The 20175-nt window shown below is 46.0% G+C and overlaps 2 protein-coding genes across 32 annotated transcripts in view; both read right to left on the bottom strand.

Annotated features, from left to right (window-relative positions):
• Window positions 1-1254: 1254 nt before the first annotated feature.
• bdl (borderless) lies at window positions 1255-9577 on the bottom strand. 3 transcript variants are annotated; one of them, XM_003706117.3, is made up of 12 exons: window positions 8967-9575; window positions 8441-8583; window positions 6259-6487; window positions 4703-4839; window positions 4418-4562; window positions 3659-3933; window positions 3125-3259; window positions 2784-3046; window positions 2502-2677; window positions 2379-2423; window positions 2128-2307; window positions 1255-2019 (listed from the first exon to the last, which is right to left on the bottom strand). In XM_003706117.3, exons 1-12 carry the CDS (start codon window positions 9019-9021, stop codon window positions 1796-1798), a joined length of 2007 nt encoding a protein of 668 aa, XP_003706165.1. In that variant the 5' UTR covers window positions 9022-9575; the 3' UTR covers window positions 1255-1795. The 3 variants fall into 3 exon arrangements, with proteins under 3 accessions (XP_003706165.1, XP_012147466.1, XP_012147465.1); XM_012292076.2 differs by having other exon boundaries at window positions 4703-4869; window positions 8967-9574; XM_012292075.2 differs by having other exon boundaries at window positions 2379-2677; window positions 4703-4869; window positions 8967-9577.
• A 943-nt stretch (window positions 9578-10520) lies between these two features.
• LOC100878007 (protein turtle) overlaps window positions 10521-20175 on the bottom strand; it is a 136890-nt gene continuing 127235 nt past the window's right edge. For 14 of the 29 annotated variants that reach the window (XM_076533488.1, XM_076533496.1, XM_076533497.1 and 11 more), the window contains one exon: window positions 12116-18495. In XM_076533488.1, the coding sequence (XP_076389603.1) occupies window positions 17298-18495 (1198 nt within the window). In that variant the 3' untranslated portion in view covers window positions 12116-17297. Of the gene's footprint in view, window positions 11182-11211; window positions 11605-12115; window positions 18496-18956; window positions 19568-20175 lie in introns of those variants that run through there. The other 15 variants (XR_013038722.1, XM_076533502.1, XM_076533505.1 and 12 more) reach the window with 9 other exon arrangements.

The following is a 20175-nucleotide window of genomic DNA, read 5'->3' as shown; positions in this document are numbered from 1 at the left end:
ATTTGCGACAGGTAGCAAGCCTCAGAAGTGCCCGGCGACACTCCCGCCAACCCCTTCCGACGTGCCTTGCTCGATTCGAAGCCGTTGATCTCTTCATTGCCAAGCGGAATCGTCTGTATCGTAAGGACGCGGCTTCTGTCTGTTAATTGACCTGGCAATTCTGTTCCGTCGAACTTCGACCGACCCCTGACAACGTTTAACCGTTCCTCCGCTCGTGAAACACGCGATTCGCAACGGAAGTTCCTCTTTTAATGCGTCCGAGACCGCCGACGCACCGTGCGTCTCTCGCAGCAGGAAATTTTCGAATTTTTTCTCTACTACGACACAAAAAATAGTTGATCCCGTACTTGAACACGTTTCACGGAGTTAATGAATCGTTATCGAGTGATTCGATGTAATCGAACTTCCCTCGACTGGCGTTCCTAGCGATAACAACTTTGTTTGGACGGTTAGGAACGTTTGACCGTGTAAATAGATAGTTTTTCTTAACCATTTTACTTTCCAATCGCAAGAGTTGCTCTTGTTTGACGTAGATAACCTTGGGTAGGTATCTACTGTTTAAACTTACCCGTATCTCAAAGTTCCTTAGCGCCACAGGATCGAAATTTAAAATAAAGGCGTTCCCTTGCAACTTATTTATTTTCGAATTTTAACGATTCACCGTTTCGAAATAGTCCCGTATATACATTATGACGCGACGAGATTTTATCCAGTGATTAGTCGTGTCATAACAACAACCAGATTTGTAATACAACGCTTATCGAGTAGATTAAGATTATTCATTACGCGACATACCAGATACCTCGCTATCGTTTCTTCACCCACGCGTTTGTTTCGTTCCGTGCCAAAAGGTAACGAGTCCCTATTCCTAATCCCTGTACTGTTAACCACTGAAACGCTATCTCCTGTTGGTTCACCGACTATCGTTCAGCCTCTTACGAAGCCTGTCAAGGTCTTGTAGCTGTTACAGAACACCCAGTTCGTGAACCAGACCCAAGTCGATTATTGAACGTGTCCAAACAATTTTCGAGGGTGACGATTCTAGCAACCTACCGCTAGTTCTATCACGCCGAAATTCAATTCGTAGATCCGTAGATTCTTGGACCTTTCATACCTAGACTTTATCGCAAATTTTTCTTTCATTTCCTTTGATCATACTTGAGAATCTCCATGCCACGATAAGGTCTTCTTGCATCGATTCGATAACGAGAAAAAATGCTAGTTTAATATCCAAAGAGAGAAGAATAGGCGTGGTTAATAGTAATCGACATAATTTATTTACAATAAAAAAACATATCAGATGTATACATTGTATAGTTCTGGCCGAGTTAACCCGATCCACGAGACTCGTTATTTTCGCTCGTTAACAAACTCGCGCGTCTCTCGCGGCCTGGTACCCGAATAATGATCAAATGCCAGAACTAATTCATAATAAACGTGCACTTATCTAATAAAGCTTTCAAACGATACATAATGTAACGATGCAATGCAAGAACACTCGTAGTAGTAACTTATATCGTAAACGCAAGTAAATTAGATCGTTCTACATAAGAAATCCTCTTTAAATCTCGAGCATTATTTTCCCTTCTTGTAACCCTACACGATCGATATTATATTACATAGAAACGAACACAAGTTCACGACAATCGTGACGAACGATTGAGAGGCTTCGAAATGCGATTGTCGGACTCGTCGTACTTTATCAACTATCGATATCGCTACTTTAGGGAAGTCTATCGCGGCTGATCGTACCCGAGGACATAAATAAGCTTCGGTTGAATAATCGGCGTTCCTCTTATTTCTCGTTCGGAGATTGACAGAAACGTTTCCTTGCCCACCATATAGCTGCCAGAGCGGCAGCTAGGAACCCGATGCCCGCCACAATTCCCATAGAAATTGCCCTGTTTCTACGATACGCTGGCACCTCCAGACTGATCCGTTCGCTGCTCGCTACGTCGTCCGATATAGACACCGCAGACACGTCGAACGTGTAGTAACTCTCGCCTTCCAGTAGTTTTACTGCAAAAACAATATTTTCCTTTGTGAAGGAGCAACTTTTCTGTTGTAAACTTAGCAGAATTTTTAGCACAGGCGCGTTAGGGAAATCGAATGAAATTATATAAGTACCCAGATAGTAAGTGTCGGTCGTTTCGGCTCTTCCGTCCAATTGTTCAGACGGTCCTCGGTACCATCTAACCACGTACGTTCGTATCTGATCTCTTCCATAACCGGGTGGTTCCCAGGTGACTAAATAACCCTGTGCTGTCGCTTGTACTCTCACGTTCAGTGGTGGTCCCGTTCTCTCGTCTGTGAAATTGAAAATATCGCTCCATAAGATATCCAAAGTAGAACGCACAAAAGAGCATCGCCAATTTTACCTGGTGGGCTACGATACTCCGAGGCTGAATTCTCGTCGATGGTATCTGCAATACACCGAATAGATAGTTTAAGAATAATTGTATTACTGAACACTTGTATTACTTCGTGTCTATCGAACTTACGGGGCTGCGTAAAGATCCGAAGCGTTTTACTAAACATCCCGTCACCGTGTTTGTCCTGGCTGAGTACCATAAACTCGTATTCGCGTCCTGGATTCAGGTTGTTTACGGTTGCCTCGGTGATCTTCCTCGATAAAATCTTCATCGTCCTCCATTCCGTGGTGTCGGTAGGTCTGTACCTGATCACGAACAATAGTCGTTATTATCCTATTGTAACTGTTTCGACTTGTATTTGACTCTGACTGTAATCTACGACAGTATTCTCGATGAAAATTTCTCATTTACCAGACCGAATACTCCGTCTTAGGTCTGACGTATCCCGGTACCCAAGTTAACGTAACTGCATTGTTGCTGCTGTTGGCGCTGAGATTGTACGGCGCTCTCGGAGGAACGTTTAAGACCATTAACTCCGCGTCTGCGACCACGGTCGCTGCTTCGTTGCTCGCCGCGCATTGATACAACCCTCTATCCTGTTCTTGAATTCTGCCGATCATTAAATTCCCACCGATTACGAGCGTCCTGTTGTCCTTGGGCACGGGCGAACCATCCTTTCGAAGAAAACAGCGAATCGTTACTAGTCGAGTAGAGAAGATAAGTAATTTCTCATCGAGCAAAATAATCAGTACCTTGTACCAAACAATCGCTGGTCGATGGGATTGATCACCGTCCCTGGCGTCGCAAGGTATCTCCAAGTTCTCGCCCAACTTCCTAATGTACAGATTCTGAGGGGTCACCGTAAACACAGGCGGTCTCTGCACAATCTGTCGAACAATGTCCCGCGAATTAGAAAGAAGAAAAGCTTGAGGTCGAGTTTGTTAAGCGAACCTCGACCTCAAGCGTCGCTTAAGAAACAGCTTGGCCTCGCTTCGGGAATCGTGCCCCTCTAAAATCGTACAATTGGAAAATAAAGAACGACTTAACACTCGTCTGCGAGTGGTCAATGGACTTCAATGACCGTGTCGCACCGTCTTTCTCTGTTTCCATCCATGGACGTTTTCGACGTCGTTGACAGCATCGCGCGTTCTTAACCGACAATTTATCTCGCGGAAAAAAATATCCAAGTTTGTACCTCGCGTTGTTACTCGACGAATCGTAACGTACGCGATCGGCGGAGTGGCTGAAAATTAACCGTGGGGGACAAATTAGACGATGATACTTACCACCGTAATCGACGGACTAGGTCCTTCCGTGCCGAGTTCGTTGTACGGAGTGCACGTGTAACTCCCGGAGTGCGTTTCGTCCACTTTGCTGAAATACAGAGAACCGTTCCTCCTGTAGAACACTCCCTGAACGTTGTAAGGATCGAAAAGAAATCCATCCTTCTCCCAACGGAGGTTCGTCAGGGGTGGATTTGCCCTGAAGTGACAGTCTAGAAGGGCTGGTTTCCCGTACGGTAGGTAAACTTCGCGGGGAGCGTAGATAACCTTCGCCTTGTCTGAAACGTTAAACGATTTTGTTCGCTAGAATTCAATTCGATCGGGAGAGTCTAAAGTGGAGCGGGACGAGGACAAGGTTGGTTACAGGGCGTATAATGATCATTAAACTTTCGCCTGCAGTGATTTCTATTACCGGGTCGTTATCGTCGGTTATTTCATTCGGTAATGCCCATTATTACGCCGGTGTGATTATTTCATTTCCTGGGCGAAAGTGTGCGATCGTGGCCTAGTACACCGTTCCACTGCCTAATACCTGTTATTGCGCGCGTTTAGGCTATTTGACTTTAAATAAGGTCCAAAAGTTTCTTGCCTGTCCTCGATTCGCCCGAAAACAATTGCAGAATTCTCGCAATCACCCTCGATACCTTGTCATCTTTATTAGTATTCTCAATTAACGGTGGATGGTTATAGCCGCCTTTGGTATTGGGTGACTACAGTAAACGAGTTAAGTAATTTTAGGTACGGCGATTAATGAATATTTACATTGTACATTGAGAAAGGCCGAGGCACTCTGTTGGTCCCCAGTTTCACCCGTCACCACACAGGTATACTCTCCGAGGTCGCCCATAGCTGCCGAATTGATTCTCAACGTTCCATCCTCCCCGATTGACGCTCTTCTCTTGAGATCCTGTTACATTTTAAATATACGATCTTTATATTACACCGCTTTCAAGGTTTATGGTATTAAGTTATGGGCCTTTGATAAATGATTTGTCGGAATTTTTGGAACAAAAAGTTTCTTTCGATTGTCTAAGAATCGAAGGTTACCTCGATTTCCGTGATTTCCACGCCTTCACGGAGCCAACTGACGACAGACTTCTCTCCCTTAGCGACGCAATCGAAGCTGACCGACTCACCCTCCATGACAGTCTTGTTGACGGGCGGAACCGCCAGCAGAGTTTCGCCTGGAACAGACGTCGGAAACGGCGACGCACCTGGGTTGAACGATTTAACGAGTCTGCCCGGTTTCAGGTTAGTAAGCATCAGCGGGATTATACTTAGGATACCGTATTTAGTCGCTCGTCGACAGCCAGATTAATTCGCTTTAGTCGAAACAATTGCAATTAACGTATGTTAATCGATCCAGTGCACGTTAACATTTTCACTGGCATCTATTGTCGTATTAATTCGTTTTAGTTTCAGCAATCGTAACGCGTGTTAATCTATCCGGTGCACTGTTAATACCATTGCGTTCATTTATCCTATTGATTCGTTTTAGTCGCGACGTTTGCAATTAACGCGTATTAATCAGTCCAGTGCACGTTAATATTTTGATTGCCATTTATCGTTTTAGTTCGGTTGCGATTAATGCGTATTAATCAACCGAGTGCTCGTTAGCACCCTGATTGCCACTTCGCCCTTACTCGGATAATACGGGAATATCCATCCATCACCCGATCACGAAAGATTCTAGTAAGCTTTGAGGTGGTTCCTGTCGAGACCAATTTTGTGACAGTCATGGCAGTCAGAGTGGTAATCGACGCGTCGAGGCGCATAATACCTGATCTGTTATTTCGAATCGGTGCGTGACAGAGGCATTGTGTCGTGCCGTTACGGAAATTCTTTTTTCCCGGGACTGCCGTTCGTGAAACCAAAGTTTTCGCGATCTTTTTTTATTTCACAGGAAGGGGCGCGATTGCTTTATTCGAAACACCTCATTGATCGAACGTTTCCAGTTTACTCGAATCAAGAGGTCGTTAGTTTCGAGATAAACCACGTTGAGGTTTTTTCACGCGATGACTCACTTCGCCATTATCGTTTAATTTAACAGAATTCTGCCAGCAAAAAGCAGAATTCCGGTTAACGGCTGATTCATCGACGACTCTGATCATCTACGAAGGGGGTCAATTCGCAACTTCACCGACGCGATACTTCCGATACTTTTGCGATACCTCGAAACGATTAACGAGTTTGAACAGAATTATGACCCTCGATCGAGGGTCGAACTCTTAAATCTTTAACCTGTACAAAAGCCCAGATCTTAAAAGCCCCAAGAATTTAATTCCGCCGTTTGCACCGTTATTTACCATTACTGTTAATCAGACTTGCAGAGAGTTACTTCTAACTCTGCCAACATTATACAACAGCGAAGAGACGTAACTAAGGATTAAGACTGGAACGTTTACTTCCTGTTTGCCGAAAATCCCGCAAGATTTCGCGGCAACGAGCCTCTGCTTCATCCAGCGTTAGCGTTCGTACACCAGCTTGACCCAATTCAGTGCTCGGTGTTAGTCAGTCGGCGCTTAACTACGTTAATTCCATTCGCCACTTGCTGTTATCGAATTAGCCGATTAACGGGTACGAGAAAGTCCGCGTGACCTTACCATCTATAGCGAGGTGGAACCAGGTTCCGTTGTTCCTCGAATTCGGCGTTCTGTTCGGGAAGATCACTCTGCACTCGTACCATCCTTGATCGCTCTCGCGGATGTTGGTCAGATTGATGCTACCCTGGCCGTATCCTCGATGAGCGGCGTCTTCCAACAGATGGACGCGGCCTTCGTAACCCAGACCCACCGACGGATGTCCATTGTACCATGAAAAGATCGTTCGCGACTGAAACGATCGCACGATTCATCGTATTAACAATTTGTGCTTCGTAAATACCACGTACGAGAAAATTTCATAAAACTCGGGGTAAAATATTGTGGTCTCCTTCAGAATGTCGGGCGATCAAATTGCATGTCTTCCTACGACTCTTCCTATCTGCTGAACGATGTTACAAAACACCTCCGAGTTAATTTATCTGTTTAGTTGTACTTGCAACACCTATGCGAGGTCAGACAGAAGAGACAATCGATTTCGTAATCGTCGCTTGAACGTTTAAACGTTCAAGGGAATTAGGTAGAAATCGCTTTAATGACGTCTAGCCACCCTTTCTCTCGGGAGAAGAGACCAAAAGGTTAACCGTGCTCGAAGTTGCCGGAAACGAATTATCTCGACATTAGCTCGCATCGAACGAGTTGCAGCGGACCGATTCCGAGAGAGGAAGTTTTGTTTGTTGATCGAGCGGAGCCGACGCGACGTGTCACGCGTGTCACGTGCGTCCTCCGGTGAAAATGAAAAACGCCAGAGTCTGGGTAACCCTCGCGGTCAAAACGAGGCAGGCGAAAAGGCCGCTAATCGTCCCTAATCGTCTGACAATGCGTTAGCAGTGACCCACTGGTTGGGACCCCTCGTGTCGCGGACTAGCCGTCACTAAATATAATGCAGCCTTGCGTCCCGTACTCCAATTACCGTGTTCGACAGACAGAGAGGGACCCGTGCACCTGTTTTGCATACGCATCAGGGACCAATCAGGTTAAGTTCCACTTGATTTTATGCGGTAGCCATGCGCAACGCTCAATCTGTTTCCGGCCCGCGGCTGCACGCGCGCGCCTCGAATGCAACATCCGCGAAAGAACGACGCCTCCTCGTCGCGTCGCATCGCGGACCGGAAATCAACGCGATGGACCGATGCTCGTTTAACTTTTCGACTTCGTTGCATCGTTGTTAAGATCGTCTACTATCTAGAAAATTATTGGAATCGGCGATGTATCTGATCGATCGAGAGCTGTCTTCGGTTGACCAGACGGCGATTCAACGCGTGGTTATACAGCACGTGGCTGCACATCGCGTGGTTATACATCGCCGCTGACAACGTAACATTTGGCCATCTAACGATCGGCAAGAGGTTTCCGTGGATGATACGCGTGGTTGTAGGGTGGATAGCGAGGTAAAACGAGAGTGGAAATATGCAATCGTAAACCACATTATACCGTGAAGGATATTACGCTTCGAAATCGAGACATCGAGCGATGGATATCGAGATCGGGACAAGCTGACTCTTCTCACGCGGATCGAATTAGACGCGAAGAAATCGAATCACCTACCCTGCCTTGAACGACCACTTTTCTACGCGGTTGGACGCGCGCAATCTTTTGATATAGCCTCGAGAGCATGGCTGCACGCGGATTAATCAATCGACAGGCTTCGTTTGGCTTTACCACTTAATTACCAATCGGTCGTGTATGCGTTCATCGCGCTCTTTGCAGCGATAATTTATATCTTCTGACTCTCTGTTAGAGGGAGATTAAACTTACAGTTTTACATTATTTTTCTTTAGGAATGTTTTGCTACATCCTTGACAGAAACTCTTTTCCTTGAAACGGAATATCGATTTTCATGGACGAGGTAAACGTGTACAGGTTTGAATCTGTCGAGGTTTGATCTTCCTCGATCGACCGCAAACCGCGTAAACAACAAACCTACTCAGGATTCCCACGGAAATATTGTTCTTTTTCGTATTGCGTAATTAGTAATATCACCATCTTTGATACGTTGCATTCATCGTTACCTTTTCTGGTTTCATCCGGATAAAAATTTCTTTAGCCTTTCAGAAACATTTTGATCTTTTAAAAGTTTAATCTGCGCGAGCAAAATCATACTAAAGGATTCGAAACATATGTCACGCGGATGAAAGAGCAGTTCTGTCCGGTTGCAATTGCAATTTAGTTGGAGGACACTCACGTCACGGTTCCATTGAAGGATGTACGGGATCGGTGTCTCGTGCGGAAAGTCCAAATCGCAATTGAACACAGCGTACTCTCCCACACCTGCGTTCAGATAATTCGGCTCCTTGTCTTCCTCCAGTAGCAAGCTATAACCGAATGCTGCAAAACAACAAATTTCAATTACGGATGCTTACGCACATATATGCTGTTAATAATTTATTCCATTTTATTCGTAATAAATTCGTCTCAGGGTCGCATTCCAGTAGCGTGAAGATATTTTATTGTATACGAACGATCGTTTCCTGTTTCGCTCTATAATCACTTTTACCATGAGAAAGAGTACAGAATTTGATACGGGCAATACATGAAATGTAGTTTTTAGAAAAAAGGACTGTGGGCTTGTAGATACAGTTTCAGGATAAAAATGTACTTACACACGATCTAAGACCGTGATCGTTTTGATAGTATTCCACGAAATTGCTTAATTCGCGTCGCGCGAGATTTTATTCAATGTCGAGTCAGAGGAAGACGAGATAACTCACCTTGACAGCAGAGGAAGATCGCCAGTAGGTGAGGAATCCTAGTCGCCTGGCACATTTTCTTGCAGCCGCGATCGTTCTGTCGTGTTCACCGATTTCGTGGATGTCCAACGACGAGAGTAGCGCGCGTACGCGATGTCAGAAGCAAGTCAGAGCTCGCGACCGACGACGACGACGGCGAAGCGGAACACGGCAGCAAAACAACACATCTGTCATCACCCACACTCATCAAACATCGGCCACCACCAGCGACGATTAAACGCCACTATCGCGATCCTATCGGACCTATGGATCGATCGGTCCTCGTACAATCGAACGGCACGCGACACTACGACGATCCCAAAGTGTCTGTGGCCTCGATCAAGGAAGATTCATCCTCGATCTCGTCTTCTATATTCTACGTTCGTTTTCGAAACGATTCACCCGCGATTCGAGCAAACGTTCATTCTCGTCGATCTATGGAGTCACTGGTCAGCGTTTCTACCCTTTTCGAATCGAGGAATTCGTGTTTCGGGACGATTCTTCGAGCTGTGCTCCACCGTGGAACGTTCGCTCACCGAGTGGTCCGGTGGTTGCGGTGATAACCGAGTAATCGCTCCGCCTCGCTCAATCCGAGCGGATACGACGCCGAACAGCAGCGGTAACGAGCAAACCTTTGGGAAGGGGTAATGCTAGTGACTGGAGAAGGGTACGAGACACGATTTTACGTTCATGGTACTGTATGTTGTAGCTTACGTGTTTCTCTAGCGCCGTTCCTCTTCTACGATCGTGACACACCCACGAGAGAAACGCGTTTAGGGTACTTGAGTTGTACGTATACATATTTTGTTTGCTAAGTAAGATGAGCCACTTGCCTATCTTACTGTCGCTCTTATTATTTGGGTTAATAGCAGCTAATCGCTAGATTAGGTGGAACTTTTTGTTAAGCGTAACTCCGCATCGGTTTCCAACTCTCTAAATCCAACTAGGCGAACTTTTAATCTCGCATAACTGTAGGGCGATAAGTTCGTGCCCATATTTCTATAACGGAAAAGGTGAACGTTCCGTAGCTATAGACACATTTTATTTAGAGTCGTTCCTCGCCTTTCATCGGCGAACGGAAGAATTACCTTTCCATTCAGCTTCTCGAATCCCGGCGCTTTCAACGTCGCATCGTGGTTGAAACCGATTCGAGGGAATTAAGGGATTTAATCGTGGATCTGGAGTCCAGGTTCAAAGTGTGTATAGGAACGAAGAGAGACTTTACGACGGTTCTCGAACGATCCCAACGTTTAGCGACGCTTCATCGATTCAATCTCGATTTATCCGGAGATAAAAAACGCGTTAGCCGCGAAATAAGCGATAAAGAACTTGGCACGATAGATGCAGCTTCTTATTTCAATGAGCGATCCCTTTTATTTATCCGCCCACGTCGAGTAATTACCGCTCGTGGCGCTCTCGTAACGAAGACGCCGACTTCCGGTCGCGGATATTTACCACTGTGTCACGTTCGTCGAGTTCACGGCTCCGTTTTTCGCTTTAAAGGCTTTGCGCCTCTCGTGACGGAGCTCTTTCGAGCAATTAAAGCCTACAGGAAAATTAGATCGCCACTCCGCTTCGCGCCAATTTAAGACGCATGGCCATTCCTTGCGGAGACGGTTCGTTCGGTTTTTAAGAGAATAGAGAAGAAACAAAAGATTTATCGGATAACTCTTTATTATACGAATTCGTACACGACTCTTGCAATTTTCGATTTCGTTCCCTTTAAAAAATAGCTAAAGCCTTCTCGAAACCTAGTCGCAGTTATTCACGTAATTATAACGATTTCCATTTATGAACGCCACTAGTATTTCTAATGAATCTTTAATAAATCTTTGAGCATACGAATGTTCGAATTTGTCACTGCGTAATTATGTACGTCGATTCGTGATAAGAAGCGAGCGTAGAAACGACTTCATTTATCGATCTCGAAAGCGGACGATTCAGTAATTATTCAAACGAGCGTGTTCCTGTCCAGATCGAATCTCGATCGCGTCGACGCGAAAGAAGCAGCGACGACGACGACGACGACGATGGCGACAAAACTGCATACAGTCGCGCGCCATTTGCGTGGGTGACCTCAGATTACGTCACATCCGTCCCTTGCCGCATTAGCAGACTGCCCACAGCCTTGTCACGCTGTTGAGATAATGGATCCATTCGCATGGATCACGATCCAGGATTGGACGTGCCCGGGACACTGGAAATAAATGCGTGCATAATGATACCGACCGTATTATTTCATCGACGAACCGTGGAAGGGAATGGCTTGTTCCTGGTCCACCTGCCATGCGACCAATGAATCCTCGGAAATCGAAAATTGGGATCGTCTCCTCGGCGTTCTTTATTCTTTCATTCCGGCCTGAATCTTCTCGTGATCGAAAAGTACTCGGATCACGAGTGTATCGACGATGAATCGGTAGCAGAAAATTCGTCGTCGAAGCGACCGTTAGCGAGAGAAGAGGCGAAATAAACATCGGTTAGGATTACTCCGGTAATCCTTGGTACTTTGCTTTTAGCGAGAGTCGAAGATTAGAGTGAATCCGGTGGCAGATAATTCGTCGCTGAGGCGATCGATCGTTAGCAAATTAGAAAGCAGTCGCTCACGATTTATGATCCTAATCTGTAAAGGTAAAATCGAAGTTATTTCGTGCGAGTGTACGGTCGTGGCTCGTGACCCAAGGGTTAAGTAAACGAACGCTCGCGTGATTTCTCTGCACACTCGATTCGAACGCTCCAATTTTTCGCGAACTCGCGACGCTACGTATCGAGGGAAATCATGGAAATTGCGGTAATTCCCGGTAATCAGTGCCGTAGACGCGTTGCGCAAACGCCCCTTCTTCGCGCGTTTCACAGCGAGTTGCACACGGCAGTCTATCAGACCGAGATTCCACGTTTCTCGTCTCCAGCCTACGAAAATGCGAATCCTCACGCACTGTCCTGATTTCGTTCAATTGACAATGATCTCGTTCCCTTGGCCAACCACGATCCGTTCGTCCATCGGTTAAAAGAACCGACTGATTCTTCTTATCGTCGTGATTTGATAGCTCGCATCGATCGTGCAATTTGTACGCCGTGGAGGGAGTTTGAGGCGAAGGTAAACGTCCCGTGATACAAAGATCGTGAGCTTAATATTTTTCCTTTCAAATGTCGCTTTATTTCTCATTTTATTTGATAATAAATTGTCTACAATTTGTCCTAGGTTAGTACGTCTTGGAGTTCTCGTGGGGAGAGGTTCGCGAGAAAGCACAGGTCGATCAATAAAACGGTGAAAAATGTAGGTGAATAGCGAGAGCACTCGCGAAGCTGATAGAACGAAAACGCGTCTCTGCTTTTTATCTCACACACTCTCCATCTCTCTCTCTCTCTCTTTCTCTCTCTCTCTCTCTCTCTCTGCTTCGATTTCGTGTCGCGCGTACAGAGGACGAAAAAGTGACGATATGAGCGAAAGTAGCGAAGACAGAGGGTACGAAAGATGATTCGATCACGGAAGAAGAAAGTTGCTGGCAAATAAAAGCTCGAAAATATCGTTTTGCTCTCGATCGAACGGATTTTTCTTAGAAATAGTTGCTTGTACTTTGCAGACACTTCGAATAGTTTCGCCTCTTCGCGATTTACGTATCATCGTCGACCGAATATTGCCAATTTTTAACGAACGAACGAAACTGATCCCCGTTCAGAGACAGTACCCGAGAGCCATTTAAATAAGTGTCAATTAACACCGGAACAACTATTGTAAAACCGTCGAAATAACGAATTGCTTTCGAAGAGGAAAAAAGACGATCACGTGCGCCGATTGATTTTTCATCGAAACGTTAAAATTCTGTGTATATTGTACTGAAATATACCGGAAACGATGGATCGTAGCGTTAAGAAATCGAAGAGGTTTTAGTGATCGAGTCCCTTCGTCCTTTGCTATAGCCCGTCCTTTGCGCGCGACTGCTTCGACTCCTCTTTACTCGACACCTCGAAGCAATAACCAAATTGTCTGGAACATTTTCGTGCGAAATAACGCGATCCATTTCTCGCCAACCGAGAGTTCTGCTCCGAGGGATGTGAATTTCACTCGCCACTCTGAGAAATAGCCAGATGGCTTTCAGGTACGTAAAGAGCGAATACCTAAATGAATCTCTTCCGGCGGATAAAGGTGCACGCTCGCTCAAATTCGAAATAAATATCTCGAAAAAGGTGAATCGCGAACACAAAGAAAGCCGTGAAGAAGAAATGGAAGATATTAGAAATAGAAAAGTAGAAGAAGAAGAAGAAGAAGAAGAAGATGACGATGACGATGATGATGATGTCGATGAAGAAGGATATTCAGGAACGAAAGGAACAAGACGCAAAAACGAACTGATGAACGTTAAACACGAACAAATTCACGATTCAACCATATTATTCACTTTTAACACGCGATCGCGCGAAACCATTGTCCTTTTCTTCGTTTCGTATCGTTTCAACGTGTACTCTTCGTCTCGATCATCTCTGTATACACACACGTATATATATTTATTTATGTATATATAATATATATATATATTCCTTGGTAAAATTCTGTCTCTTTTTTTTCTCTGACTCTTTACATGATTTTTTTTCCGAGGCATACGATTGAACCTACTACGATCATCGAGAATCCACGTCTCCATTTTCCTATCGATTCAGCGGTCTCACTCTTTCTCGCTGCGCGTCTTGAGATCGTTGTATCTAACTATGATATATCTACACGTTACTTATATGCCTATGTCGATTGGTTGTTTGTTCTTTCGCGCTTGCTTTCTTCGGATGAGGGGTCACAGGTCGCGCAGTGGGACAGAATACCAAGAAGCGCGGAAACTAGTTTAAAGCGTCATCTTTCTTGTACATGAAAATTTTTACAAACCTGTGCGAGTCACGCATACTTTTTAAGACATCCGCGTGCTCTCTAGTTAAATCTTATTTTCCGAGTTTTCGAATATTAAAAACTATTGTTATATAAGAGGCCAATTTTTCCGATGAATTCGTTATCGAAGAAAAAAAAATATCTGAAATATATACGTTTATTATTTAAGGAGAAATATAAAGGAAGAACATAGTTTTTATTCGTTTCTTGGAATTCTGCATCACCATGGGTCAAGGAGAAAACGTCGATCCACGAAGACGATCGATCAACCTTTCCCTTTTTTCCATTTTTGCCATGTTCATGTTTACATCGTTAGATTCTCTACGCGGTAGAATCGTGAACTGTCTTCGAGTTCGACGCGAAGGGAGCGCTTTGTATAATTGAGATCGATCAAAGTACCGTTCGACGTACAAAAAAGAGAGATTACCGACCGATTAACGTTATCGACGTTGAACGTTCGACGAGACACAAAGCTACCGCGTAGATCGTGATACGGGCTTGATCGAGACGCGCCTTTAATTCGATTACTATGATACAACGGCAACGACCGATCGAGAATTACGGCGTGGCCCGATCACGAATGCCCCTCGTGTATTTCTCTTCCACCTCTCGCGATCCCACGGATGATTAACGGGGTAATTAATTTAACGAATTAGTCGTCACCGCGTTCGTCGTTCTCGTTGATTAATACACTACACGCTACGTCGTTTACGATGTACAATATCAATTAATTATCAAATTATTAATTCAATCATTAGAATTACTTTAGAATATTGGTACTCTTTCGCGTCACCTCCATTTTTTATCCTCTCTTTCGCCGATTCGTTCCCATCACTTTCTCTCTCTCCCTTGCTCTCTCGTTCTTGATACGAATTTTTCTACCGGATTCTTGTATTCTTACATATTTCCTGTTGTTTATCATCGTATCCTATTTGAACGTCGATTACGCGCGTTTCGACGATGGACGGCGGACACGAAGACACTGGGAAAAGTTCGTATAAACGCGTATTCGAGTCGATCCTTTTCCGAATCGCGAACATTCTTTTTTTATTCGTCGCAAGATTCGATTTCGACGAAACTAAGACGAGAACGTTTCGTTGCTCGGGCAACGGAATATCCAGATATCCCTTTTTACGTATCTTTTAACAACTTTTTCTTCTATCCTCGCGAAAATATCACAAAACCGTTTCGGATCCACGTTCCGTAGGCAAAAGAATTAAAGCTTAAACGAGTACCTTGATAGCCCATTACCCGCGTACGAGTTCAAGATGGATTCGTATCTCGGAATGTACATACGTAGAACGTGTTTGTTCGTTTTCTTCGAATATTAGAAAGATCGCAAAATATTTCGTCCGTTCCGTTCATCGCCGAAGCGGCTGTCGCATATCGCTCGTCACTCATACAAGCGTTCATTCTTCCTCGTTGCTCGTTCCGCGATTTCTATTGCTCTTTCGTATACACCCACACAGTCTCTCATTCAAATACATTTCAACGAAAATTATACAACAGAGAGTCCTTCTGCCTCGACAGCATATATCCGCGTCGTTTGCACTCGTCGGTGTTTCACGGTTTCGTCGAAGAAAGTATAGTTGAATCGTGAGTAGGGCCCTCGCTAATATATTTATAACGATACAGGTATGTATAGAATATGTGGTACAGTATAAATAAGTGTTTGTACTATCAAACATAATTAAAGAAAAGAAGATATAAAAGAGGGGAAAATTAAAACGCCGAGACGGCCCGAGAGTATTCGATTCGCTGTCTCGTGCAACAGTCGATAAAACGCAACAGAACGGATAACGATGAGAAGAAGGATCGGGATAAAAAAAATAAGAGAAAAGAAACGGAAATAAGAAGGGATGTTGCTTTCGATTCGAATAGTCTCGCGGTACGGTATTCGTGAGAAAAGTATCAGCGATACGTTTAGGTCGCGATTTACTCGAACAATTAGCCCGTTGATTTGTATCCTCGAACACTCTGTGGGCCGTACACGAGCCTCGAACCTCGACTCGAACATGATTTCTCGTACACAGAACGCGTTTTGGTGAAGAATTAGGTGGGTCTCGAAGAACGCCTCTCTCGCGTGTACGCGCGTGTCTTTTGTTTCCATTCTCGCATCGTTCGCTCTTCCATTCAAAATATATCTCTTTCGCTCGCGCACGCAAACGTTTCGAAATTTACACGTGTATCGTGTCGATGTGACTTGTTTTTTCTTTTTATGTATAACTTGTGTACGCGTGCGTAACATTTCTCGTTACCGGTGCACGGATCACGGTCGATCACGAGCGACGCTCGCGCGCGCGTGCACGCTTCGCGGTTTCGGGCCGTACCTCTTCCCGAATCGAGGCGTCCCGGGATCCGTCGCGATGGCAGTTCGCAAAAACGGCGAAGATTCGCGGCGATCGGTGTAAAATGGAAGAACCTCGGCAGAGCGCGGCAGTCGTTTTCGAGCCCCGCGAAGAGGGTCGTGCACGCGCGCGCACGCAACGCCTGGCATTGGCCGCGCGTGTCGTTTCAAAGAACCTTACTTAATCTCGTTTACGTTGCTTAAGAAAAATTATTGTGCCGATAATATGTTGGGTCGCTAGCGAAACCCTAAACAGGCAGTGCAGTACGAGTGAGTCCTTAAGCAATCTCCAGGCAAGCTTCGGCCTAATATCACGTTTCGAGTCCGTTGCTCGTCGATAATAATTAATTCTTTTTTGCGTTTTTTTTTTCTTTCTTTTTAAGTTTCTCGTGTGTGTATGTATGTGTTTGTACGCGTGTATATATGGCGGTGATTCGGTCGTCTTTACTCTTCGCTTCGTTTCCGTTGTCGGTCGAACGCGTGTATGCGTGTGTTCGTGTACGTGTATCTTGCTGTTTGCATTATTACTTACAGTGTACGATTAAGGTTAATCTTACGTGTCGTTTAAAAGATATACGAAGCACGGTACAGTTTCTTTGGAGTATCATGCCGTCGTGTCTTGACATTCTTCTCTGGAACCTGTTCGTTCGTCGTTCCTCTTGATGCTCGATTACTCTCTCTCTCGATATCCCGAAGGTTCTCGCCGCTCGAATTCGTCCACGGCGTTTCGCGGTCTCCTCGAAAATCGTCCGAACCGTTCTAAGTCGGATCCTCCCTCGTCTTCTTACCGTAGAGAACGAATTTAAACCGCGCGTCGGCGCGGCCGCGTTGGCGAAATTTATGTATCCTGAGCTGACGCTTGTAACAGCCTTCTTTGTTCGTAGATGGTTGCCCAGCGTATATAGAATTGACTTGAAGTTGCCTACACTGGATTCGCGTACGATGATCCTCGTTGTGCTTGAACAGTTGGTCTAAATCGCGTTCGCTTTCGTCACAGCCGGCCGTTTTATTTCTCGACGTGTCCGCTGATCGGAACTAATATTCGAAACCGAACGACGCAACCTAAAAAGTAGTCTAAAATCGAACAGTGCCGTCAACAGGCGCTCTCGAGGTGCGCGCTCTGTCTCCTCCTCGCTTGCCGTTGTCGAAACTGATGGAACTCGGCCTTCATCGCTTGCACCCTGGCTTCGATGTTGTCCCTGCTGTACCTCGGCGTCTGATGATGAACCGTGTGCACCTGGTGAATATGCGGTACGTGAATGGTGTGTATCTGGTGCACCGGCGGCCTCTCCTCCCTGGTCGGCGTAGAAGCGGACGTCGGGGTGGGCGTGCACGAGACGGGGTCGAACTCGTAGTGGCCGTCCACGCTGCCCGCGTCCACGGCGTTCGGGATGTGCGTGTGGGCGACCTTGGCCTGATCCTGGAGCTCGAGCCACCGTCCGACCAACGGAGGGGGCGGCGGTCTGTAAGGCGGCGGCCTCCACTCGGCTACCGTGCTACCGCTCCTCGAGCTCTGATTCTGTTGCGAGGTGTTCTTGCTGCCGAAGCCCGAGCTGCTCGATCTGCTCTCCGGCGACGTCTCCAGATCAGGAGACGCTGCCAGCTCCGGGGCGGACCTGGCGTGCCTGGCGTGCCTCGGAGGTAGCCTGGCCCTCGGTCTGCCGGCCGGTTGCGGCGGCGACGAGGTTGCCAACGGTTGGACCGGCACGAACCGCCTCGATTCGGCGTGAATCGCCTTCAACGAGGGCAACTCTTGGCTGTATCGCTGGTGCACGCTTCGCAGCTGCAGGTAATCCGGCGGCGTCGGGAAGGAACGTTCTCCGGAAGATGGCTGTCTGACCGAGCTGAGATCGCTGAAGTACAACGGCGTCCAGGGTACTTGCTGACCGCTCGGTGAACTGGCCAGAAACCTGGGCGACGAGATCGTGCAGATCGCTGGCGCGATCCTGGCTAACGAGTTCACCGTCCCGTGGTGATGATGGTGGATGGACGGCAGTCCTCCGATGGAGACGCCGCTGCCGTCCGATCGGAGACTTAGCTGGCTGGTGCCGACCAACGGCCGTCGCCAAGACGACTTGAGCCGCTGCTTCGGAAGGAATCCACCGTCGTCGCTGCTCGACGCGTCCAGGATGCTGTTGTTCGCCGAGCTGAGCACCGAGTCCGCCACCACGAAACGACCGTCGGCCGTACGAGAGATCTTACCCAGCGGTCGGCCGCGGCACGAGTCCGGGGTGTCCGGACTCAGGATCTCCCGCAGGAGATTCAGACCTGGTACTCGGCTTTTTCTAGGTCTACGAGCAGGACAAAACACGCGTTAGAGAAATCACGGTGGTGGCTGGCGGCGGCGACGACTCGTTCTACGTGGTCGGAGGAAATTCTTTGCGTCGCGAGCTCGATCGACGATACCGAATTAAAAACATCGTTTTATCGCTCGTAAAACGTTCGGAAGTTAATAAAACGCGACGCTTTTACGGTATAAATAAACCTCTCTTCTCTTCTGACGGTTTTAATTCGATTTCGTCGACGAGCTTCGGAAGATATAGTCGTTCGACGCAACGACTTTTATCCGCGTTCGTTCGTAAAAAACAGCGCGCGAGAGTTAACTGGTTCCCTCCGACGATGTGGAACGATCGTCGTATACAGCAAGAACGTGCAACAACCACGTAAAACAAAAAAAAAACAACACGCAACGTTAACACGAACAGAAAGGAAAACGAGGAGCTAGGAGAACAAAATAACGAAAAGGCAGACGTACAGAGTTAAACGTACAAGATAATTATTAAGAATTAATTACGTGTACGTATAATAACGAATAATGGATGCAGGCGGGGAAGGCATGCTCATGCGCATTCCGGTGCACGAGTGGTCGGGCGTGACGTGGATCGTGGGTGGGTAGGCGCGTTGCCAGTGAGTGGATCTTAATCTCTTTTTTCTTTTTTTTTTTTGAATTTTTTCTTTTCTTTTTTTTGTGTGTGTATATATCAATTTTTTCTTATTTTTTTTTTTAGATCTCATTGTCCAATATTTTGTATTTTTGCTTTTCTTTTTTTTTTAGTGATAGCAATCGTGGATTTAGGTGCTCCGAAACTCGTCACCTTTTCTCCTCCTTCGGGTCCGGCAGCAAGGAAAGATGAGGGAGAGAGAATGTTGTAACACAACGATTACATTCACAAAAAACAATATCGTGGCGATAATAATAATAAGAAATATAATGCTAAATAACCGAACGTTACTTTCTAGGCGGTGGTGTTTAGGGAGCAAATAGATAACGCACGGGTTCCCATGGCTCGCGCGCTTTTCCCGGCCGGCATCGCGAAGCGGAAACTTTTGGTCCCTTCCGTCGAGCGTTCTCAACGCGATATACTTCAAAGAAAGGAAAAAGAAAATCGTAAATCACGATCGATGGCTGACTGACGTGACTTGTACGGTACACGGAAACGAAAAGAAACGAAAGAAAGAACGGGTGAATGGATCGAAAAGGGGTTCTTGTGAGACGATGCAAATACGGAGCGAGTCACGCAATTTACCCGAGCTTTAAATACTTCTTGATCGATGATCGAAACGAATGGTCAGAAAAAAGGCATTGTTCGTCTCGTACTTCTGTTAAAAATGCAACGATGCGCAAGAAAACGGCAGTTTTTTTCGTAACTTTTAATCCGTGTTATTTAGAGCGCGTTAAAGTAACAAAGAAAATAATGGAACCGTACTTTTCGGCTTTCTACGTCGTTTCAACGTTGTCATTTAACATTTACATTTCCCTCTTCGATCAAAAAGTAATTATAACCCGCGCAGGTGACTTGGCACGTCCTGTATATAGAATTGAAACGATCGGAAAGAAGGAGGGTGGTGAAGCATAATAAAACGAGAACGTTCATCGATTATAAAAGGGAGACTGAGCAAATCGTACATCGAGGATTGTCCTGTAAACGATCAAACCACGGACACAACAATGAGAAAATCGTGTATGGATG

This window comes from Megachile rotundata, chromosome 7, assembly GCF_050947335.1.
Source record: "Megachile rotundata isolate GNS110a chromosome 7, iyMegRotu1, whole genome shotgun sequence".
NCBI lineage: Eukaryota > Metazoa > Arthropoda > Insecta > Hymenoptera > Megachilidae > Megachile > Megachile rotundata.
This window is presented reverse-complemented; position numbering and strand designations above follow the sequence as displayed.

Excerpts from the sequence above, each read along its gene's own strand:
- bdl (XM_012292075.2), bottom strand. The coding sequence starts at position 9,021 with ATGTGCCAGGCGACTAGGATTCCTCACCTACTGGCGATCTTCCTCTGC. Across the intron at positions 3,260-3,658 it reads CTAGTCCGTCGATTACGGTG|ATTGTGCAGAGACCGCCTGT; the intron begins GTAAGTATCATC and ends ATTGTTCGACAG. Across the intron at positions 2,020-2,127 it reads GACCGACACTTACTATCTGG|TAAAACTACTGGAAGGCGAG; the intron begins GTACTTATATAA and ends TTGTTTTTGCAG.